Genomic DNA, 26,158 nt, shown 5'->3' on the forward strand with positions numbered 1-26,158 from the left:
TTCAACTTTAAACGGAATGCTACACTTCTTAAAAATTCATAAACTGAATAAATAACAATTTATTCTTCAAAATCATTTAACATAAGTAATTCAAAACTTCGCAGCGGAACTAGTTCATTCATCATAAAAAGTCTTTGGCACGCAGGCCTCATTAGAAAATCTCATAAGTCTTAGTTCAATATTTATTCATAAAAGTTCATAAACAATACGTAAGGAATAGAAGTAAAGTCAAGTCCCATCCCGTTACGTATCAGAGCACCTAGACACACATGTGAGGAGTCCACTCACGACGCCTCTAATCTTGATTACCTGCAAGTTACCCATACGAAGAGCAACATTTCCAAGCAGAGGGGTGAGATTTCTCAAAACAAAAATATTAAACATATAAATCATATAAAGTACATTCAACAACTTAAACATCTTATAACTCATTAATCATATCTAACAACTTAAACTTCCTTAACTAGTATCATTATTCTTCCTATATTAGTCATATACTTCGTATTATATCATCATATAAATATCATCACATATCTACAAATATTAGTCATAAGCATTATCATATATCCTTTTAATCATAGCATCTTAATCATATACATAAACAACATCATATAACATCAAGTACTAATCATAACCATCTCATAACATTATATATCAACCATAAACATAATCACAAACAATCCATCTTAAATATAATCACGAGGAATCATCATACATCATCATTAGTAAACGTATAACATCTTATCATATTCACATGTCAGCATATCATAAATCACATAGCATCTTATCATAACAACTTCATATTCAACCATCATAAACAAATCATAATCAACATCATCATCAATCCTAAACAACATCATCGTCAAACATGAACAACATCATCGTCAAACATCATCATCATTAAATCATAATCATCAAATCACAATCAAACCTCACTTAACTCGACAATGCGACTCAACTCGACTATGTAACTCTTAACATCTCAAATCATCTTAGCATCTTGACAACTTAACAACTTGACAACTCGACAACTTCACATCTTAAATCATCTTAAAACTTCTTGATATGCAAATGCATGTGGTACCATTCAACAACATAAATGAGCGTAATTAGGCTCTTCAACATGTGAGCATAAAGCTGCCGGGCTTAAAGCCCCCAACGTAGTTTGAGCACAAAGGCTGCCGGGCCTAAAGCCCCCAACTTTAATGAGCACAAGGCTGCCGGGCCTAAAGCCCCCAACTTTAATGAGCACAAGGCTGCCGGGCTTAAAGCCCCCAACGTAGTTTGAGCACAAAGGCTGCCGGGCCTAAAGCCCCAAACTTTAATGAGTATGCAATGGACTCAACTTCCTACAACTTAGACAACTTCATGAACATCTATGACATCCTAACATCTTGATATCTTGACAACATAACATCTTAATAACTTGATGACTTCATAACGACTTGACGACTTAACAACTCTTATCAGCTTAACGTCTTAACATCTTAACATCTTGACAACATATGGATCACATAAATAATTCATGTCATATCATAATATAACAATATCAAATGATAATAAACAACATCTTAAAACATCATATTCATCAATCATAAACAACTTCATATAACATCGTATTTAAACATCAACAATAATTCACTATGTATCTTTGTAAAAACATAATAAATTAACCACAACATATTTTCATGTCAAACCAAAACTATTGGAAAGATATCACAAATATCAACAACTTTCATGTTTACAACAAAGATCAATTCAAAACAGAAACATATGAACAAAATGCAAAAACATGAAACAGAGAATGCTGTCACCGTACAATTTCGCTAAGACCTCCCTGTAGTATTTTAATCATAACTCAAAGACCAAACATCATTTTCACGTCAAACCAAAGCCACTAGAAAGCTAACAAAATTATCTAAAACTTTCATGTTTACTCCTAAGACCAATTCTGTACCGATCAATACCAGTTTTTATTTTAAATTTGGAAAAGTTGTGCTGAAAGTCCATAAAAATTCACTGTGACCTACGTGCAGTAATTTGACCATAACTCAAGTTCTATATATTGTTTTGACGTTAGACCAACGGCATTAGAAAGCTAACATCCATACCTACAACTTTCGTGTTTACACCTAAGACCAATTCGGCACCGATCAATTCCATTTTTAATATCAAAATACGGGCTGAATGCAGATTTTCTCCAAGTTTCACCTAATCTCATGGTTCTAACCTCAAAACTACTTCCAATAATCATCCTATGGATTATCTAAGGTCTGTACATAATTTCTACATCAATTCAATAAGTTTTCATCTTCTAATCATCAAATCTCTCTCAAAACCCTAATTCTCAAATTCTCACAAACTCTCCCCAACTTGTTAGATGTAATCTAATGATTTAACTGAAGGTGAGAAAAACACAAGAAGGGGGGTTGAATTGTGTTTTGAAAAATTCTTCGTTTCTCTAAATAACTGAATACACTGATCAGAAGCTAAGTGAGACAGCTTCTGAAGTGATGATCAGAATCTAAATGCAGCGGAATAAAACAGAGAGAGAGAAGAAGAACGACACAAAGCAATTATACTGGTTCCTTCCACAATCCGGAAGTAGTCCAGTCCCCCTTGCACTTCCAAGGAGATTTCACTATGAGTAATATCTGATTACAAATGCTCAAGCACACAAGCAAGAGACTTCCAATGCTCAAGCACACAAGCAAGAGACTTCCTTTGCTCAAGAACACAATCAAGAGACTTCCTGCTCAAGCACAACTGCAAGAGACTTCCTAACTAAACAAAATTACACAGAAAATTGTTTAAGGTTGAACACTTGATATACAATCAGAGGTGCTCACAATACAAATCAGATACAGACTCAATGGACTTAAGAATTTCTAAGATATGACTTTGAGACACAGAAATTCTAAGTGAATGCAGAACAATTTCAGCAGAGGTTTGGTACTTGTGAAAATCTTGTGAGTCTTTCGTTCAGCGTTCTTGCATTACCAATTCTCTAGGTCTTCACTCCTTTATATAGAGGTGTGAAAGAGACGTTGTGAAATTGCCAGCACACCAAAGAGTCGTTGTTGAAGCTTGATCTTTCACCAATGATCTTTTGCCTGATTTGGTTGTTGTCCTATGAAGAACAAATTTGAAATCCATTCCTTATCCAAAGGAACATCTATGCAGGCGAGACCGTATTCTGGAGCTGTTTTCTTGTCTTGAAGTGCAGACACAAAACAGAGTAGTGGAGAACGTGGTTGTACAATTCGTACAAAGTACAATGTCAACGCTTTCGTCCAAATTGCAAACACACACCTTCAAACACCTTTGAAATGACCGTTGCAAGCTCCACTAATCCTTTGTTTGTGTTTTCGAATCCAATAGACAGCTTTTGCATTGATGATTCTTCAATTCTTGATTCTTTGCAAATCCAGTTGATATTCAGCTTCTGGTGAAATGGCTTCTGATGAGGCAGCTTCTGATGATGCAGCTTCTGATGATGCAGCTTCTGATGATGTGACTTCTGGACCTCTTGTCTTCAGGAGCACTATTCTTCAGGAGCGCTATTTCTTCAGGAGCAGCTTGACTTCAGGAGCGCTTTTTCTTCAGGAGCAAGTTGCCTTCAGGAGCGTCCAAGCTTCAAATTTTTGTTGTTTCCATAGCTCTTTATTTGCTCATTCAGAACCAATGATGATGTAACTTTATAATTATGGTCCTGTACACTTGAACAAATATTAGCTAATCCAATTTACAATTTTTAATACCTTGTTATCATCAAAACTCTTTAAGGTTTATTGTTAAACACATTTTGTTCCAACAATCTCCCCCTTTTTGATGATGACAAACAAAAGTATTTAAAATTGATCAATTGTTGTTAATCTAATTAACAAGTTGACTTTGGGGTTCTGAGGTTTGTAAGCTCAGAATCTGAGGTTTGTAAGCTCAAACTCCCCCTGAGTCTGATAGTCTTTAAGGTGAGGTTTGTAAGCTCCCCCTAAGTTCTATCCAGGTTAATTAAATTCATTTTGCGCGCATTAATTATTATCAGAGCTTAAAAGCAAAATTGAATCATTGAAAGAATTTACTTATAGATAAGAAGAATGGTTCAATTAACTTTACTTGAAATTTTGATACTCCTTCGTTCATTCATAGCTTATACCAATAAGGTAAAAAGATAGAAGTTTTTCAAAAATTTCAAATGCCATTAATGGGGCTCAGAGCCTTTCCATTAATGGGGCTCAGAGCCTTTAAATACTTGTCACATATACTCCCCCTTTTGTCATTATCAAAAAAAATAAAATAAATCTAAGCACAAAAGACAAAAAGATATGAGAAAAACTCAAACGTGAGAGAGTATACTAAGCAATGAACTAAATAAATCAGAGCAAAAAAAACATGTATATTCAATTGTCAGAAGCAGCTAAACAGTCAGAATCAGTAAGCATTCAGAAGCAAAGAGAATTAAAACAGAATGGTTTCAGAAGCAAGGACTAGGAATTCAAAACAAACAACAAACAAAAAGAAAAACACAAGGGTGTGCAACTAAGTGTTGGTTTGATGTTGTTTCTTCATCTCCTCCATTTCTTCAATCTTCTTCTGCAACAGTTCTTCAAGCTGTTGTTGCCTCTGGAGAAGAGCCTGTTCCCTTTCCTTAGCTTCTTGCTGCTGCTGTGCCATCTGTTTCTTCAGAAGCTTACATAACCTTGCTTCTCTGGTCAAGTAATCCGTTTCTAAGAAGAAAGGCTGGTTTGCCAGGAGCAATGTAGAACTTCTTACTCTGAGATTCTGATTCAGATGCTCCATTAACTTCCTGACAGAAGCTTCCTTGCTTCTGATGCACTTAGCCCTTAAGCTTTCAATTAGCTCAGTTGCCCGGTTCTGAAGTGATGCCCAGGAGTCTTCATATGCACTTGTGAGATCAATTGTCCTTCGTTGATCCACAAGATTAAGCAATTGACTAAGGATTGTCTGAAGCTCAGAATTGATATATCCAGATTCCAGGATGTTTGTGGGTGGATGTTCAAGAATTTCAAGATCAGAATCACTGATTTCTAAGTCTTGAATAGGGTTAGGAACTGGAATGGTAAGGTGTGTTTGTGTGTTAGAAGATGAGGGCTGGTCAGGATCAATGTGTGTGGTGGAGGTTGAGGCTTGAACATTGACTAGAGAGATGTCAACATCCATGGGAGTTGGTTCAGGAGAGTGTTCAGGTAAAGGTTGAAATTCAGTTTCAGATGGTGGTTGTTGTGGTGAAGTTGATGTTTGAGTGTTGAGTTGGGGGTCAATGATGGCTGTTGGTGATTGTGGGGGTGTTGTGGGTTTTTGTGGTTCAGGTGTTTGTTGATGGGGGTTTTCTGAAACAACGTTTTCAGAAGCAGCTGCTTCTGGAGTTGCTTCAGAGGCTTTTTCTGAGGTGGACTCAACATTTTCAGGAGGAATCATGTTGAGAGGTTGAATGCAAAGGGGTTGAGGGTTAAGGCGAAAGATAGAATCAATGACTCTTTCTCTCTGCACAGCCAGTTCAGCTAACTTCTCATTAACTATGTGGCCAACTGGTTCATAAGAAGTTGACGAAGAGGGCTTATCGTTGGTTTTGGTTGATGTTGATTGGCTTTTTACTGGTTTTTGAAAAAGTTGAGCTAAGGGTACATCATCATCAGAATCATCAGAATCTGATAATGATGCGGATGCGGAATCTGAAGATATATTAATTACCTTTTCTGGTTCAGGATCAGAATCCTCTTTAGCAGATTCACTGGACACCTGCAACAGTTGCTTGGCTTCTGAAACTACAGACTCTCGTAGCTCAGCAGCAATTTCCAGAACCTTTTCAGCGGCTGCTTTCTTCTCTTGTAACTCTTTTAACTTCAAATCAGAAGCAGCTTGAGCTCTTAAGGTGATATGAGGAAAATCCTTGGTTCTCCTCAAGGCTGGCTTTCTCTTCCTCTTTGGTATAGCAGGTTGATCAAGAGGAATGTCAACACCCATGATCATCCTGGAGTCCATGTCTTCAATGGCTTCTTCAATAGAAGGTGCTGATGAACTACCAATCTTGAGCTTGTCAGCAGCAACTTTTGCCTTTTTAGTAGTTTGTTCAACCTCTAGATATTGCTCTGCAGTCATCTTCCTTTTTGACTTTCTGCCTCTGGCTCGTGGCAGAGCACCACCATACATTTCCTCTGGAATATCTTCCAATCTGATTTTCTCATTGGTTGCCTCAAAATGTTCCTTGATATAGTACAATTGCACTTCAATGGGATCCTTCTTGCAGATGGGTGGAAAGTCCTTCATAAGATCAGACATAACAAGTGATTCACTTAAATCAGTTTGAAGTTTGGTGACTTCACTGATTAGCTTCATATTCAATAGAGTATGAGCATTAATGAATTTTCCAGTTTTTGTGTCAAGTAGCTGATCTGTGAAGCCTTGAGATTGACTGAGACTGTTCAAGATACCTCCTTGATAGAATATCTCTGAGAGGAGTCTTCCATAAGGAACCCAGGGTTTATCCAGTAGCTGACTCTGCTTCAAACACTCTACCAAGTACTTGAACACGTATTTGGGCACATTCACCTTTTCCTTCTTGATGAAGTGCTGGAGAAGGACCTTCTGAGCTAGATTTGGTTTCACACAGTCACCACTTGGAAACAGGGTCTCATTCTGAATCTTCAGAAGCATCTTGGTTTCCATGCTCAATTCAGCATATTTCTTCTCCTTCTCAGAATTGTAAATCACCAAGTTGGCTTGCTTTTTCCAAATGCGTTTTTCAGCAGCATCTGAAAGATCAATTCCAGAGTAGTATCCAGAGGCTGCAGCCTTGAGAACATACTCTATGTGCCATTGTGCAATTCTTATTGGAATACCACAGATGCTGGATCTGATTTCATCTTCAACAAATGGCGCAAGACCCATTTCTTCTCTTGTTTTCCCTTCTAATTCAGGATACATTAGCACCATTTGACTTTCCTCAGATAAGGATGCCGCTTTGTTGTAAAATTTTGCTCTTACCCAGAAGTGTCTAACCAGAGCTTCATATGTTGGTCCATTCAACATTCTGAAATAATCCATGAGTCCTTGCTCTTCATAGTAGCTTCTGATAGAACACCTATGAAAATTCAGAGAATCAAAGTCCACTGGATTCTCTATTTGAACTTGCAAATCCCATTCTTCCAATTTCATGCTTCTTCCTCTGTAGTCATATTCAGGGACCATTCTTGAAGTAGATACTGAATCTTTTCGTTGCGAGCTTGATGATGCCATTTGATGATTGACGAAGATTTGAAGAAGATGAAGATTTTAGGGTTCTAAGGTTGAGAGAATGCGCTTACTTCGCAAACGGTTTGAGAGCAAATGTGTTTGTTGTGAGTGAGTAGTGTGTGAATTGACAAAGTGTTAAAAGTAAAACGATTGCAATTCAAAAGAGACAAACAAACATAACATTAATGACAAAATTGGGGGCGCGTGAAAAGTACTTTCAAAGCTTTTAAATCATCATTGCCCTTTTTAGTTATACACCAACACATACAGGCCACGTAAGAAGTTCACAGAGTAACTACCAAGTTAGTGGGCCAGAAGTTACTTTAAAAAGTAACTCCCAACGTTTCCACTTATTCAACTATTCAGAAGCAACAAATCCAGCTTCTGGACTTCAGATGCTGATGTCATCATCAGAAGCGAGTTTTCCTCAGAACCTCAATAAAGAGCTTCTGATGGACTACTGCTTCTGAACTAACTTCAGAACCTAAAATCCTATCCAGGAGCAAGCAAACATTTAATCAGACACGAAGTGCATGTTCAAATTTTTCTTTATAAAATCAAATCTTTCAACAGTTAAAGGCTTAGTAAATATATCAGCCCATTGATTTTCAGTATCAATGAATTGTATATCTAAAATTCCTTTTTGAACATAATCTCTGATAAAATGGTGTTTGATTTCAATGTGCTTAGCTCTTGAATGCAAAATTGGATTTTTAGACAAACAAATAGCAGCAGTATTATCACAATAAATGGGAATACTGTTAGCAGTTATCTGATAATCTTCCAACTGATGTTTCATCCAAAGTAGTTGTGTACAACAACTTGCAGCTGAAATGTATTCTGCTTCTGCTGTAGACATAGCAATAGTTGTTTGTCTTTTGCTAGCCCAGGATATAAGATTATCACCCAGAAATTGACAATTGCCACTGGTTGATTTTCTTTCAATCCTATCACCAGCATAATCAGCATCACAGAATCCAATTAGCTTATAATCTAGGGATTTCTTATAAAGGAGTCCAAGATTAGTTGTTCCCTTCAAATACCTGAAGATTCTCTTGACAGCAGTCATATGAGATTCTCTAGGATCTGATTGGAATCTTGCACACAAGCATACACTGAATAAAATATCTGGTCTAGATGCAGTGAGGTATAACAAAGAACCAATCATACCTCTATACAGCTTCTGATCTACTTTAGCTCCTTCATCTTCTTTGCTCAGGTTGCACGTAGGATGCATTGGAGTGTTCATCACTTTACAATCTTCAAGTTTGAACTTCTTCAGAAGCTCCTTTGTGTACTTTGATTGATGAACATAGACTCCATCTTTGCATTGATTGATTTGAATGCCAAGGAAGAACTTCAGCTCTCCCATCATGCTCATTTCAAATTCATCCTGCATTAACTCAGAAAATTCCTTGCGAAGAGATGCATTAGTAGAACCAAATATTATATCATCAACATATATTTGCACAACAAGAATATCTTTCCCAAGGGTCCTTCTGAAGAGTGTAGTGTCAACCTGTCCTCTCTTAAAATCATTTTTGATTAAGAAATTACTTAGTCTATCATACCAAGCTCTGGGAGCTTGTTTCAAGCCATATAGTGATTTCTTCAGTTTAAAAACATGGTCAGGATATTTAATATCCTCAAATCCAGGAGGTTGCTTAACATACACTTCTTCTTCTATGACACCATTGAGAAATGCACTCTTGACATCCATCTGATATAATATTATGCCATGATTAACTGCATAGGAAAGAAGTAACCTGATTGCTTCCAATCTTGCAACTGGAGCAAACGTTTCAGTGTAATCAATGCCTTCTTGTTGACTATACCCTTGTGCAACAAGTCTGGCTTTGTTTCTTGTTACTTCACCTTGCTCATTCAGCTTGTTTCTGAATACCCATTTTGTTCCAATAATGTTCTTGTGCTGAGGTTTGGGTACCAGATCCCACACATCATTTCTTTGAAATTGATTCAACTCTTCTTGCATAGCTAGGATCCATCCATCATCTGAAAGTGCTTCATCAACTGTTGTAGGTTCAATCATTGAGATTAGTCCAATCATTGACTCTTCTTGTCTGAAATGTGATCTTGTTCTTCTTGGACTATCTTTATTTCCAATGATTAGCTCCTCAGGATGTGAAGACTTGTGTTTGAATGTGTTTCTGGGAGGATCTTCTTGATGTGAGCCATCTTGTGCTTCATCAGAAGCAGTTTCATCTTGCGCTTCTGATGTGGGTTCAGCTTCTGGACTATCTTCAGACTCAGCTATCTGATCAGGTTCTGGAGTAGCTTCAGGAACCTGTATCTCTGCAAAACTTTCACCCTGCTTTGAAGTTTTATCTTCAAGCTCCTTGTCATCAAATTTAACGTGCATAGATTCTTCAACACAGAGTGTTTCTGAATTATACACTCTGTATGCCTTTGACCTTTCAGAGTAACCTAAAAAGATTCCTCTTTGGGCCTTGGCATCAAATTTCTTTAGGTAGAGCTTGTTGTTCAGAATGTAACAAGTACATCCAAATTGATGAAAGTAAGAGATATTGGGTTTTCTTCCTTTAAAGAGTTCATATGCCGTTTTCTCCAAAATAGGTCTAATATAGATCCTGTTTTGAACATAGCATGCTGTATTCACTGCTTCTGCCCAAAAATGTTTTGGTAAATTGTTTTCATGAATCATGGTTCTGGCCATTTCTTGTAAAGTTCTATTCTTTCTCTCTACAACTCCATTTTGTTGTGGTGTTCTAGGAGAAGAGAATTCATGGAAAATTCCATGTTTTTCACAAAAAAGCTTCAAATGGCTCATTTTCAAATTCTCCACCATGATCACTTCTGACTTTCAAAATTTTTGATTCTTTTTCAGATTGAATTTGAGTGCAGAAGCTACTGAATACATCACACGCAACATCTTTACTCTTTATGAATTTCACCCAAGTCCATCTGCTGTAATCATCAACAATGACTAATCCATATCTACTTCCATATAAGGATGCAGTACTCACTGGTCCAAATAAATCAATATGGAGTAATTCTAAAGGTCTTGAGGTTGAGACAATGTCTTTGGTTTTAAAAGATGATTTCACAATTTTCCCTCTCTGACATGCACCACAAAGTGCATCTGAATGATAGTCAATGTCTGGTAGCCCTTTCACAAGTTGTAACTTACTAAGCTTAGAGATTAACCTCCAGTTAGCATGTCCCAACCTTCTGTGCCACATCCATTTCTTATCATTCACTGATAGTAGGCAAATCACCTTCTGATCAGCCAGTTCAGAAAAATTGATTTTATAGACATTGTCAACTCTCTTTCCCTTGAACACAATGGATTTGTCTTTCTTGTTGATTACTGTACAGTTGGGTTTTTCAAAAAGCACATCATAACCATTATCACAAAATTGACTTATGCTCAAAAGGTTATGTTCAAGACCATCTACCAACCATACATTATTAATTGAGGTAGAGGAATTACCAATAGTTCCTGTACCTATGATCCTGCCTGACTGGTTGCCTCCAAATTTCACATTTCCTCCCTCTTTCATTGTTAGGCTGAGGAACATGGACTTGTCTCCTGTCATGTGTCTTGAGCAACCACTGTCTAGGTACCATGATCTTTGCTTTGGCACTGCTCTTAGACATACCTGCATCATTGACATTTTTAGATTTAGGTACCCATTGTTCTATGGGTCCTGGAAGGTTAGTACTTAAGGCTTTACTCTTCACTTCTTGTACCTTGTGCTGTGAGTTGGGTTGCTTCTGATTAACCATCACCTTAGGTTTTGGTACTTCAGAAGCAGTAACTGTCTTCTTCTGAAACTTAGACTTCAGAACCCCAGATTTTGGTTTCACCAGACTCTGAGGAATAGGTTCTGATCTTTTCAGGATCCTAACCTTTGAAGTTTTGGAATCAGATTTGATCATAGCCTTTGACTTAGAGTTCTTTGGCTTTGAAGTAATCTTAGCCTTAGAACTAGAAGCTTCAGGTTCTGATTGAACAACAGTTTCCAACTCAGCCCCTTCTGGTACAAAGAATGTTTTCAGACCTTCCTTGATGCATTCACAACAAGACTTTAGATTGGTTTTCTCCAGTTTCACTTCTGGAAAACCAATTCCTCTGCCATTGTTCTTGTAAATGCTATAAATCATAGAAGCCACTCTGCTTCTGTCAATGCCAGATATAATAAAATCTTCAAGAGCAATTTCATGGTTACTTAAAGGTTTTTCATTACACTTTTCTTGTAGCTTCTGACATAAGAACCTGAGCTGATCTTCATATGTTTTACACATGAAGTCAAAGCCCCTAAGTCCTTGTTCAGAAGCTTTCAGATCCAATAAAGTTGATTTTTGCTGTTGTACCAAATCAGCATATTTTTCTTTTAAATCCTTCAACTCATTGGTTCTTACTTCAAAATGTGTAAGAAGTTCTTTAAGTGACTCAACAAGTTCATCTCTGGGAATTTTGGAATATACCTCATTTTCATCTTCTGAGTCTGAATCTGATCCAGCTTCTGAAGTTGCTGTTGCTACCAACCCAACAGCTACCTTTGCATCTTCATCAGCTTCCTCTTTATCAGATCCAGATTCACTACCCAAATCATCCCAGGTTGCCATTAAACTCTGCTTAATCTGCTTCTTGAATTTGCTTGGTTTGAATGTAGACCTCTTTGACTTGTCCTTTGACTTTTCTCTTTGAAGATCAGGGCATTCAGCAATGAAGTGACCTGGCTTCTTACAGTTGAAGCATCCCTTCTGATCTTCTTTCCTTGAGCTTCTGGAGTTACCCCTTCTGGAGAGAAACTTTCTGTTCTTCTTGGCCAGATATTGAAGTCTGTTTGAGAGCATGGCCATTTCTGCAGCATCTGGTTCAGAATCTGAACTTGACTGTTCTTCCTCTTCAGATTCAACCACTTTGAGAGCTTTTGATGACTTGCCTTTGGATGGAAGAGCTATTGATTTACTCTTCTTAGTAGACTCATGTTCATTAAGACTTAACTCATGAACTTTGAGAGAACTAACAAGATCTTCGACACTTAAAGTGTTTAAATCTTTAGCTTCCTCAATGGCAGTCACCTTCGGTCTCCATCTGGCAGGTAAGCTTCTGAGAATCTTGCTTACATGATCAGAAGCAACATAGCTCTTCTTTAGAATCTGTAGACCAGAAACTAAGGTTTGAAACCTTGAGTACATCTCCTCAATAGTTTCATCATCTTTCATTTTGAATAACTCATACTGATGTACAAGCAGGAGAGCCTTTGCTTCTTTGACCTTCTTGCTCCCTTCATAATTTGAACAGAGAGAAGCAAACATAGCTTTAGCAGTGGATTTGTCACTCATCTTCATGTATTCTGCTTTGGGTATGGCAGTGACAAGAGCTCCTCTGATAATATGATGCTTCTTGTAAAGTTTCCTCAGTTCTGGAGTATGTTTCTTTCTATCCACAGCAGCTCCTTCTTCATCAAGGACTAAACCACCAACGCCGTCTTCCAGAATATCCCACAATTCTTCATCTAGGCTCATGATGTAACTGTAAAAATTGGTCTTCCACCAAGAGAACTCTTCAGCATCTCCATTGAACTTTGGAACTTTTCCAACACTGGTTTTCTTACTATCACTATAATCATGTGAGACATTTTTATAGCTAGTATCACCATCAGGAGGAGGAGTAGTCATGTTTTTCTCAGATCTTTGACTGTTGCACGGTTAAGTGATACACAACAGACCAAGGCTCTAGATACCAATTGAAGGTGAGAAAAACACAAGAAGGGGGGTTGAATTGTGTTTTGAAAAATTCTTCGTTTCTCTAAATAACTGAATACACTGATCAGAAGCTAAGTGAGACAGCTTCTGAAGTGATGATCAGAATCTAAATGCAGCGGAATAAAACAGAGAGAGAGAAGAAGAACGACACAAAGCAATTATACTGGTTCCTTCCACAATCCGGAAGTAGTCCAGTCCCCCTTGCACTTCCAAGGAGATTTCACTATGAGTAATATCTGATTACAAATGCTCAAGCACACAAGCAAGAGACTTCCAATGCTCAAGCACACAAGCAAGAGACTTCCTTTGCTCAAGAACACAATCAAGAGACTTCCTGCTCAAGCACAACTGCAAGAGACTTCCTAACTAAACAAAATTACACAGAAAATTGTTTAAGGTTGAACACTTGATATACAATCAGAGGTGCTCACAATACAAATCAGATACAGACTCAATGGACTTAAGAATTTCTAAGATATGACTTTGAGACACAGAAATTCTAAGTGAATGCAGAACAATTTCAGCAGAGGTTTGGTACTTGTGAAAATCTTGTGAGTCTTTCGTTCAGCGTTCTTGCATTACCAATTCTCTAGGTCTTCACTCCTTTATATAGAGGTGTGAAAGAGACGTTGTGAAATTGCCAGCACACCAAAGAGTCGTTGTTGAAGCTTGATCTTTCACCAATGATCTTTTGCCTGATTTGGTTGTTGTCCTATGAAGAACAAATTTGAAATCCATTCCTTATCCAAAGGAACATCTATGCAGGCGAGACCGTATTCTGGAGCTGTTTTCTTGTCTTGAAGTGCAGACACAAAACAGAGTAGTGGAGAACGTGGTTGTACAATTCGTACAAAGTACAATGTCAACGCTTTCGTCCAAATTGCAAACACACACCTTCAAACACCTTTGAAATGACCGTTGCAAGCTCCACTAATCCTTTGTTTGTGTTTTCGAATCCAATAGACAGCTTTTGCATTGATGATTCTTCAATTCTTGATTCTTTGCAAATCCAGTTGATATTCAGCTTCTGGTGAAATGGCTTCTGATGAGGCAGCTTCTGATGATGCAGCTTCTGATGATGCAGCTTCTGATGATGTGACTTCTGGACCTCTTGTCTTCAGGAGCACTATTCTTCAGGAGCGCTATTTCTTCAGGAGCAGCTTGACTTCATGAGCGCTTTTTCTTCAGGAGCAAGTTGCCTTCAGGAGCGTCCAAGCTTCAAATTTTTGTTGTTTCCATAGCTCTTTATTTGCTCATTCAGAACCAATGATGATGTAACTTTATAATTATGGTCCTGTACACTTGAACAAATATTAGCTAATCCAATTTACAATTTTTAATACCTTGTTATCATCAAAACTCTTTAAGGTTTATTGTTAAACACATTTTGTTCCAACATTAACAACTTAATATTAATGTAAGATAGTCTCACCCTCACCTTAGATTAATTCTTGAATCAGCAGCAGCGTTCTTCTTTCCTAAGGTCTTCTCCTCTTCTCTTGACTTCTCTCTTCTCTTCTCTTCTTTCCAAAAAGCGTTTTAAGGTAAACTCTTTCTAACATAAGCTTCTCTATTTATAATACTAAAATATTTTTCCCAAATCTATTTAGGCCCAACAACTTATTCTTCTTTCTATTCTAACCCCCAATTCCACTCACACTAATAATCCTCATAATCTTATTTATTTCTAAATTAAATATATCTCTCACAAATAACAAATATATTTCTACACCAAATAACAAATATATTTCTAACAAATAACAAATATATTTCTACACCAAATAACAAATAAATCTCTAACAAATAACAAATATAATTATACACCAAATAACAAATATATCTCTAACAAATAACAAATATATTTATACACCAAATAACAAATATATCTCTAACAAATAACAAATATATATTATTCTAGTAAATACCAACATATAACATAACAAAATATCACTCATCAAAATAAATCGACTAAATCATAAAAAGACATCTAATCTCAAAACTACCTCCAAATCTACTTACTCTAATAATTCTCATATTCTAATAAATAATAGAATAATGTCACATAATAAAATACTAACACCTCATATAAATAAATAAACCACATAAATAGACTCTAACATAATAAAAATAATTAAATAAAAAGGAGGGCGTTACAGATTTCCCCAACTTAAAAGAATTTCGTCCTCGAAATTCAAGCACAATAGAAAATAAATTTAGTCATTACTTCTTCAAACAAAACACAAAAACCACATCAAGTTAGTCAGTTAAACATGATCACATAAAAACAAAACTACTAACTAGAAAACATGACAACACGACACAACGACTCATCTACTTGGCCGGACGGACCGACCTGCTCTGATACCAATTGTAACACCCCGTTTTCCCAACGTAAAAATTTCATAATTAAAAATCAGAGTAATTCAACTTTAAACGGAATGCTACACTTCTTAAAAATTCATAGGAGTGTCGGACACCGTGACACGCCTATTCCCAGAGGTGTCCGTGCTTCATAGTAAAGAAAGAATTGACGATGTAAATAACTTAACTTTTGTTTTGAATAAAATTAATCAGGTGTCACAATATGACTAAAGATCGCCTAAAAATAAATAAATATATATGACTAAAGAACAATATCAATAGGACAATTGGTATTGTAAGTTTTCTCCTTTCAATTACCGCCTTCAATCTATTTGCATGTATTTTATAAACAACTTTATACATGCAGCCAATCAACGAGTTTATCTGGAATTCATTTAATTGTACTAGAATATCACACATAAATGTTAGGAATATAAAAGCACTATTCGATCCACGGACTAACCGACCATTGGTATGAAATTCTGCAAAAAATCTATGAAAATCACCTTTTATCAACTCTCAAAATTATTTTTTCTTTCTCTTTGCCTTGTAACCAAAAAACTCTCAAAATTTCATAATGAAGCCAAAGTTAACATCCAACGGTCCTGGACTCTCTGAGCTCTCATAATCTCAAACAACTCTTCTTACAAGTTCCTCTAAGAATTCTGCAACAAGCTCTGCATTATCATCCTCCCCATTTCTATTAAAATTAGAAAACTCCATTTAGGCACATTCATAATAACTTCCATGAACCTTGATTTAAAGTGATTTAACTCTTCATTTTTATCACTTCAGGCTATGAAAAGTTTCAATTATTTTCTTCAATGCAAGCTATTTCATTCACTCTTCTGCTATTATGCATACATCGATGAAATAACTTAGAATTGACATCTCCTTCTCTAAGCCACCTAATCTGTGATTTTTGCCATTAGATGCTACAATTTAGTTTGGAGAGGTTTGAACAATTTTGATGTTGTCTCTCTCTTGAACTTAATCTCATCATCAGAAAGTGATATGTTTTCTCCCTTTAATTCGAAAGTCATGACTGTCTTCATCAATTCCTCAATCTCCCCCGTCCAATTTTCACTATGATTCTTGTGCCGATTAGATGGCACTTGATTAGCTTAAAAAAAAAAGAAGTAAGTACACAGGCCCCTGTCCTTGTATTTTAAAGCTTTTCCACTTTTCTTTTTACAAATTTATGGTATCTCTCCATGTCACTGTAACACTTGAGCATTGTAAAAAGTTTCGGTCGCTATGACCTCACATAGTAAGATGAGCAACAATCTAATTTCGATCAAGTGAACCTCCTGCCTATCAAAGGTAGGTCGACCAATTCTGAATTTGAAATGAAAGAATCAAATTCAATCATCTGTTTCCTTCTGGTAAACTCGCCCACTCCCATCCTGTATACTTCATTTTAAATTGAGTTAAAATCCCGAAGCACACACACCACATAATCCATGGTCTTGTTGAAAACAAGTATGACAACTTCATCCACAGCAATCTCTTCCTCCCCACATCACAAGGAACATATACATTCACTATTGATACTAGAATGTCTTTGCTCACATTTACCTTTTAAACATATAAAATGTTTTTCTACCCATAAGCCTACACATTGTTTTTTTGTCCATCTCTGCTATTTTTGTTTCTTGCACATAAAGCATGCCTGAATTATTCTTCCTAAACAATTGGGACACATCCTTCTTTTTTGCTGCACCCCCTAAACCTCGTACATTATGGCTAATAATCTTCATATTCATCAACAATTCTCATTTTTTTCAACACCCCAACAAACGATCCCTAACACCCCTCATTTTTTGTTTTTCTCTTTGTTTTCCTTTTTTAATTTAAGATGAGGTGCCTTCTTTTTCTTTGTTCCTAGCTTCCTGATTTACTCCATCCACTTGTGTGTATAGATTTTCAATGACTATTGTCATTTCCTCTATCTAAAAAAAAATTGGAATAAAACATTCAGCCCAAAAATGTCCGCTTTATATATTGTTATAGATAAAACCAAACACTGTCAAGTGCTTCCGACTAGAGAGGAAGCTATCCAGCAGAAACTGAGTCAAGCTCATCAACCCAATTAAGCTAGCAATGATAGAAATCGAGGACTTCACCACTATGCACCTCATATTTTGGTGCAAACTAATCCGATTTCGGAAGGACAAAAACACCATTCTCATCTAATATAAGCTGTATGTTATTATATGGTGGTGTTAAGTGCGATGTCAACTTCTTGACATTTAAAACAGATCACCATACAAATGCAAGATTAAATCTCTATGGTTGTGTTTACTCATAAAGTGGCCTAAATCGGTCGGTCCACACATAAAACCAATGTCCATACAGAAAAACTTGATGTAGAAGTCATGAATTTACTCTTGCTCTTAGTCACCTCAAATCACTTCCTTTCCTTCTATGTGCCTAGAAAGAATTGAACTATAGTATTATGTAAACTATCATTAACGCTTCATTATAAATATGAAAACTACAAAAATAGAACCCCAAAATATCATGAAGGGAGTAGTATAAATTATAAACAATTGAGATGATTTTAGAATTAATTATATCAAATTAATATTTGTTGTTCTATTCAGAAGATAAATGAGCACACATATTTAACTGTTAAATAAGTATAGCATCAAAACAATAGTGTTTGTGTTTTCACATGAAACATATTACTACTTATTCATCTATTTGCTAAAAGAGGTGATTCCTGAAGCTTTATGTATTGAATAAGTGAATCCCTATGCCAATAAAAAATATAATACATGTAGTTATTCTTCAGATGATATATATAGTCTTGTTCATATACTATCTTTTCTGGAAGTTGAAGTATTTGATGCCAAACGCGAACACAAATGCAAAGAGGAGAACACAACCTAAATGAGCAACAGCAACTTGTGGAAGGAAATCATGATCATAACCCCAATTTTGTTTCAAGAATTCCTTCAGTTCCATGCTTCCAGCTCCTGGTATCACTATTTCTGTACTTTTGTCACCTAGCTGCGAGGTTATAAGACCATATAGTGTCCATGCAACAGGAGAAGCCCAATAGTACCATCTCCACCATATAGGAATTTGCTGTATATCATACAGTAGAAAAATGAAAGACATGTATGTTTCAATATTAGTAGAAAAATGAAATATGTGTATGTTTCAATATTAAAAAGATTTAAATGCACTTTTAGTCAAACTATTTTCAGCAGTTCATGATTTTAATTCGTCTATTTTGAAATAAAAAAAGTATAGCCCTCAAAATTTTTCACGCCGTTGAATTTGAGATTGAAAAAGAATTTACGCCTATCAAAAAATAAAAACAATCATTTCCATAAGGAAAATATAAATTAAACATCAAAAGGGTAATCACGTACCATCCTAGGAATGACAAAGCCAGAGAACAAGTTCCAAAAGCTCAAAAAGAAGAACATGCAAATGCCAGCAACAACATCGTCTGGTGTTAGTGAAACAACCATCATTCCATAAAATGTGAAGTAGATAAAACTCATTAGTATATAGTAGAAGAACCATACGAAGTTTGCTGCCTTCCATTCAAACCCAATCATGGAGTAAAGGATTAGTGCGTAAATGGTTGTTTGGATTGCATTATAAATTGTCTCAACTGCCATCTGCATTATCAATAAATTGCTTTTAGTTTATATTCAATAATAAAATTAAAAGGAATTCTTTAGGCACTGTTAAGTTTGAGAAAACATTTTTTTTTTCATTTCCTGCTTTTAAGGATTAGTACAGGAACTTTCCCTGTACAAATCTTTAAAACATGAAATGGAGTGAAAACCGAGTGCCATTTTTGATTAAAAGTAAAAAAAAAAAACAATATGAAAATACTTTCTCAAACCATATAGACTTTTTTTTGCTTAATACATAAAAAAAAGTCGATGGAATTTCCTTTCTTTTTATACCTGACCAAATGCATAAGGTAATGCAGAATACATTCCTGCTGCTCTTTCCCGATAGAAGATCGTTCTTGCAATCGAAACAACTGGTTGCACGGTCATAGAATTCGTAGTGCCAAGAAAAAACACAGTAGAGTACATGGCTCCCAAAAGATTCAGTAAATCTTGTTGTGTTTTGCTGCCAAATAATTTTTGTTAAGCACAAGTTAAAACTGAATATTAGAGCAGTGCAATATGACTTGTTGGGATACCAAACACCATTAATAAGGAAAAAATTGAGTAAATATGCATTTTTAAGACTTACGTCTTTTTGGCCTGCTTCCAAAATATTAGACCAAACAATACTCCTATGATTATGGTCATCAAGAATCGGACGGCATTATATTGAGAATGTCTCCAATAGGACAAATGTTGTTTCCAAAAGTTAGCTTTGCATTGAACAAAAAATGATTGAGAATATTTGGTTGGGAAGTACAAGTCATTCGAATCTGGTGCAGGAGTATTGAGCTCGTTTATAAGTTCTTGGTTCCTCCTAAAGAAAGTACAAAGAGAACAGGGGCTATAAAGCTAGAATTTTTGTTCCTTGTAACTTAAGAAAACATAGTTACAACATAAAATAGCTTACTGGTAAAGAGTAGAGGTTTTATAAATCTCTGCAAAATCTACTTCTAGTTGAGCCTCAATCGAAGCAGAGCTGACCTCAAGCATCCATGTGGCCGGATTATAACCATCCTTGATTTTTTGGACCCCTGAGATAGCCTGAAGTTTGGATACATTAGATGAAGTTATTTAGATCTATAATAAAGACTTCAAAGACGGTAGACATGCAAGAACTTCAAAATTTTCAATGCTCACTTCAAAATATTCTACAAGCTTATGCGAGTGGCGGCCGAGAGGTCCAGCGTAGATAACTTGTCCTCCTCTTTTCATCAACAATAGCTGTGGTAACAAATAAATAAAAGTTCAAGCTGCACAATAATAAACAACCAGGTAAAGAAATAGCAGAGAAACTTTGAACTCTAGACTTGCCTCATCAAAAGCTTCAAAAATGTCTATACTTGGTTGATGAATTGTGCAAACAACAGTTCTCCCTGTATCTACTGTATTTCTCACGGTTCGCATAACGATAGCAGCGGCTCTAGCATCGAGGCCTGATGTTGGTTCATCCATGAAGATGATTGAAGGGTTGGCAACAAGCTCAACAGCGATAGTAAGCCTCTTCCTTTGTTCTGTTGATAGACCATCCACACCTGGAAGGCCCACAAGAGCATCTCTAAGTGGTTTCAGCTCTACCAACTCCATAACTTCTTCAACAAACATCTACATTACAATATAAGTAGAAAACTAAATCAAAATTGTATTAAAAAATAATTGTATCAGGCTTAAGATGACAGCCTGTACCAACAAACCTTTCTAGTTTCTGCCTTAACATCCGAAGGAAGACGAAGCCAGGCTGAAAACAATAGTGATTCATAGACGGTGACATGTGGAGAATGAATGTCATTCTGTTCGCAGTAACCGCTTATTCGAGCGAATGTTGCTTGGTTCTTTGGGTAACCAGATATGCTGATATTTCCTTCAATGTATCCAGCTGTTTTTCTTCCAGCTAATACATCCATGAGGGTTGTCTTTCCAGCGCCACTAACACCTACAAGTGCTGTTAAAATTCCTGGTCTAAAAGAACCACTAACATCTTGTAGTAATTGAAGTTTATCCTTAATTATTCCTTGACTCTTCATTTCCTGATACGATAAAATTCATATAAGAAAAGATCATATATTCAATGAAAAATCCAATAATTTTGATGGAAACATAAATTATAAAGAACATATTTACATGATCCAAGTGAAATACAAGAAAACTTCATTTATATTATACACTCACAAATGCTAAGCTCCTAATGAGTTCAAAATGGAAGTATACATGATTGGTGTTACATAGTACAAAAGCATAGAAAAATGCACTTATAATTGAGTAACTTACGTCTGGCATGTCTACGTAGTAGCTAATATGATTGAATGCCATTGAAAGAGGTTGAAACGGTAGCACCATTCCTCTTCTCGGTTGGTTCGATGAACTCATTATTTCTGAAGAGTTTCTCACTTCCATGTTGGTACCTGTTAAAATATTGCCGCAAAATGAAGAAAAATGACTTGTATTTAAAGTTTTGGAACACTCATATCTATCTTTAATTATTGCAACTAAACTAAAACATGTTTATGAATCAAAGTTGAAGCTGCTAATTAGTAACACACATTTCTATAAATAACATAGAGATACACTTAGAATCACCGAGAAATAAGGGGTAAAAATATTAGTATAGATGCAAACCTTCAAGGGGATGGTGTCTAGAGGATGGATTTCCATTCTTCTTGTCATCTTCATCCACAGTGACTGCTTTCGAATCAGCTAATGCTGAAATTTTGATTTAAGATTAAAAGTGTTTAGCAACCGTGAAAAAATTATTCAATTACAGACAAAGAATATAAAAAAAATATAACTTACGGTTCAAATAAGTTAATGCAAGAAGGAAGAGAAGGTTGAAGAGAAGAGAAAACCCAATCAAGGCTCCAATGCAGATCCAATACCAATATTCTTCTGTATACAAGCCTCTGGCTTTGAGAAGTACTTTTCCAACTGTCGGTGCATCAATTCTTGTGTCTGTATTTGGCTGAAAAAGATTAAAAAAAGGGATAGTTCATATATCATTAATAGAAGTGACTATTTAACTAACATTAGACACAAATGTCTTTGCTGTTTGTAAGTACATTAAGGCAGTGACAAACAAGAATGGCGAAATAAAATTCTTACTGTACTCCATCTTTTGTCTAAGAATTCATTAATTGTTATGGCATTCTGGCCATACATTATAGGAGATATATAATAGCCCCATATCATCCATGGCCTAATGTCGTCTGGAAGAACAAAAGAAAATATGTTGCAATTAGTATTAGTTCGAACTATTGAACGCACCACTTGGTTAGCACAAGTTGTTAGTGTGCAGTGTGTTGAATGTTCTACATGAAGTGATCAATTAGTGTTCAATTATTTACCTTTAGCAACAATGAAACCTCCTAGCACAAATATCACTAGCAAGGTCAAGGTACCCAATGAATTTGCAACAACTAGTGTTCTACCAACTGCAGCGACGAATCGAAATAAAGAAAGAGCCATCTGATGAATGCCGAATAATGCCAAGAATTGTCGGAAAAATCTGATCAAATAGACAAGAAATTATCATTCTACTTTTTAAAACTTGTTGATGCCAAAACACACGAATGCACTAACACAGACAGCAAACCGGTAATAATTTGAAAAAATAAATGGGTTGAATGTATATAGTTGAAAAAAGTAAACTCATATTACCTGCTAGCAGAAGGAGCAAACCCAACTGTAAAATATGTAAGGACAATCCATATCAATGATTCCAAAAAGGAGATCGGGATCCTAAGAATCCATATAGGTAATCCAAATGCCCATGCAGGGTAAAACAAGAAATCCCTCTGTTTGTGGAACACAGGAAGCCTAGCAACTGTCATGAATACTTCTGCCAACCCATTAAACATCACATTTATCAGTGTGAAGAATAATGCACCGTAGAATTTTTGTCCATCTTGAACAGTACCAACCGGCATCTTTGTTCTAAAGAACACAGTAAAAGTTATAATAGACATGATTGCTATCTGTGTTGTTTTGAACACATAAACAAAAGCATTCCTCTTCATAAGAAGCCATTCTTTTGAAAAGCATGCCTTAAATAGTTCCCATTTTGAAATACCATATTTTTCTTTGACTAATGCTGCTGGGTGAGTTTGACTCTTATTATAAGGAACCTTAAGCTCTGCCGCAATTTCCTCTCCAATATGAAATGAATGAAAGAAATCAACAAATTCAGGAACTGAAACATATCTATAAGGTTCATCTCTTTTAAACCAGTATTGTTGTTGATCTTTTTTGGATGTTACTTCCTGTAAGAAATCAGCAACACCTTTTCTCTCTGGACACCTAAAGCCTGTGTATTTGAAGAACTCTAGCACATTTTCACGCGGACCTTGATATACTATTTGACCTTCTGAAAGAAGAATAATGTCGTCAAAGAGTTCAAATGTCTCTGGTGCTGGCTGTAAAAGCGAAACGATGACGGTTGCATCCAGTATATGAACCACTTGTCTCATAAACTTGCATATTTGAAAAGTGGTTGAACTATCCAATCCTGTTGATATTTCATCCATAAAGAGTGCTTGTGCTGGTCCTACTAGCATTTCCCCTACACTCAGTTACAACAAAAGCAATTAGTACAAATTGATAGAACTGAAAGAGTGTTCATAAAGAATGCTTGTGCTGGTCTAGTAAAAAAGATTATAACCTGTTGTTACTCTTTTCTTTTGTCCTCCGGAGATACCCCTTCTCATTTCATCACCAACCATAATGTCAGCACAAATATCCAATCCAAGCATCTGTTAACATGATAAATTCCAACTTTTAACAAAATAGGATAAATTTGGATAAACAACTTAATTAAGGGCTGATAATAGCATAAGTGTTTATCATATGAACTGTTTTTAAAAGCTACGAAAATAGCTGAAAAGAGTTTATAGACATGACATAAGTTATTCGCAAACATTTTCACAAGTGCTTAAGTCAGTATATAAACTTATAGTTCCATACAAACATGCTGGAGATAGAGGCAGAGGCACAAACCTTGAGAACATAATCAGTTACGAAACTGGTTTTTTGGCCTGATAATGCAATAGCCTTCATGAAAGCATCAATCTCAGGGTCTGGTTTAATTCCAGCTTCTCTCTCCCTTCTTGAGAGTTCTGTCAACATTTCATATCTACTGCCAACACCTAGACATCGTGATGAAAAATCCAAAGTCTCTCTCACTGTAATTTCTCCGTAGTGAATGTCATGCTGACTAATATAGGCGCAAGTTTTTGCAGCAACGAATTCATTTAGCTCATGACCGCAGTAAGTTATTTTCCCAGAAGCCTAATCACATCAAAAAATAAAGCTCATTATTTGATCAAATAGATTTACATGTTAGTAATAAAAAACAATGAAAGGGTCATTATTAAAAGAAAAAATAAAAGTGAAAGAGTCTTAAATTAGTTAAAATGATTTAGAAAAACAAAATAAAAAAATGAAAATGGGAACAAACCCGTAAATCACGATCAAGTTTTCCTGCAAGTGCTAGAAGCAATGTTGTTTTTCCAGAACCTGGAGGACCTAGAAGGAGTGTCATCCTGAAATTACCACAGCAAATAAAACAAATATAATTTTCAGTGTCATGAATTAAATTATATAAGAATGCACCAAATAAAACAAATATAATGTTGTTTATCTCAAGCTACCTTGATGGTTTAACAATTCCACTAACATGTTTGAGAATCTGAATCTCTCTCTTCTTGGATGGTGCAAGACGAAACAATCCAAGAACACTCTACAATGCAAACAAAGCATTAGTATCATCAAACTAATAATACTCTCAAAGGTGAAAAAATAAGTAGTACCTCCAAAGTGTTGATGGTAACATTAAGTAAAGTAGGAAGTGCTCTGCTACCAACATACACATCTCCTTCCACAGATAAATTCTCATAACGAACTTCAATTTTTGGAATTTCAATCCCCACCCTATATTATTTTGTATTGCATTACAGTCACAAATGTAAACACAATCGAATCAAATACATCATCATCATCATCATCACTACTAGAAAAAGTTGATATAACAACGGATATTAGAAACAGGAAAAAAAAAAATTAAATTGGCCACGAAATTTGGCATCTCTAACACTTAACAACAAAATTAGAGATACATTTGTCTTTTTTCTGTCTCTAAATTTACGTCGTTATTTCAACTTTTTCAAGCAATGATTATCATGGTTCATGAATGTCGTTGATATGATAATAGATCATCGACCTGGATTCTCTCTTTGTTCGCCCATCCAAAAAGTAATTAGCCCTTGGACATTGACCAACAACCAACCGTGGTTTGACGAACCACAACATATATGGTCCGTCCAACCACTGGTTGGTTGTTTGATATAAAATCCAACAACTAACTTGCGGTCAGATAGCTACAGCAAGAAGATCCAAATCTAGTAAAGATAAAGAGACAAACCTGTCTTGTCTATCTCTAAGTTTCCTAAGAAACTTCTCATTGTCTTCTTCAACAATCTTGAGGATACTATCCAACAAGATCTTCTTATCATGTAAACCAAGCTTAGCAACATCAACTTCATCATGCACAACTTTTCCATTTTCACCAACATGCTTCACTACACCTTTTCTCATACGCTCAAAAGTTGGCAACCGCTCAATGGCTGCCCAAGTGAGGTGATATTCATCATCCTCTTGTGTGTGTCGATCACTACGCTCAAACACGTCCGGAATGGCCGCTGCTGTTGCCGTCCATACGTCCCGGAAACTCGTCGAGGTCCAACTCCGACGACTGCTTGTTGATATTGTCACCTCATCACCTGCCAATACCGATGCCATTTTACTAAATAGTTTCTCAAACAGATAACATATATATCTTCTTACTATATATAGTATATTACTGTGTATATATATATTTTTCTTTCTGAAATGATTTTGTAAGTTAGAGAAGCATATGTCGTGTAATGGAGAGGAAATATATATAATGCTAGTTGTTCCTTGGGTTTGTTGCTTTCATTGAACTGAACGTGTTGCTATATGGTTTTGACTACTTGGAAATTTGGGTTAAAAAGGTTTAAAATGGATTTTCTCAATCTTAACTACCGACAAGTACGAAGATCTAGCTTCTAGAAATTCATCTTAGAAAAGCAATTAACTTAGGAATTAAAAAGTGAGTGATATTATCTTTTTTGGTTTGC

General features: G+C 35.9%; 1 protein-coding gene across 1 annotated transcript; it reads right to left on the minus strand.

The window, feature by feature from the left end:
- Nucleotides 1-17,933: 17,933 nt before the first annotated feature.
- On the minus strand, nucleotides 17,934-25,950 carry LOC146910705 (ABC transporter G family member 39-like). The gene is made up of 20 exons (XM_085730573.1): nucleotides 25,423-25,950; nucleotides 24,812-24,932; nucleotides 24,653-24,741; nucleotides 24,460-24,544; nucleotides 24,000-24,290; nucleotides 23,665-23,755; nucleotides 22,665-23,565; nucleotides 22,352-22,512; nucleotides 22,110-22,213; nucleotides 21,804-21,969; nucleotides 21,630-21,713; nucleotides 21,282-21,415; nucleotides 20,708-21,040; nucleotides 20,328-20,618; nucleotides 20,154-20,237; nucleotides 19,924-20,057; nucleotides 19,603-19,830; nucleotides 19,305-19,476; nucleotides 18,756-19,010; nucleotides 17,934-18,465 (listed from the first exon to the last, which is right to left on the minus strand). Exons 1-20 carry the CDS (start codon nucleotides 25,797-25,799, stop codon nucleotides 18,196-18,198), a joined length of 4,371 nt encoding a protein of 1,456 aa, XP_085586699.1. The 5' UTR covers nucleotides 25,800-25,950; the 3' UTR covers nucleotides 17,934-18,195.
- Nucleotides 25,951-26,158: the final 208 nt, after the last annotated feature.

This window comes from Medicago sativa, chromosome 7 (assembly GCF_051527215.1).
Source record: "Medicago sativa cultivar Bolivia chromosome 7, Bolivia_mono, whole genome shotgun sequence".
Taxonomy (NCBI): domain Eukaryota; kingdom Viridiplantae; phylum Streptophyta; class Magnoliopsida; order Fabales; family Fabaceae; genus Medicago; species Medicago sativa.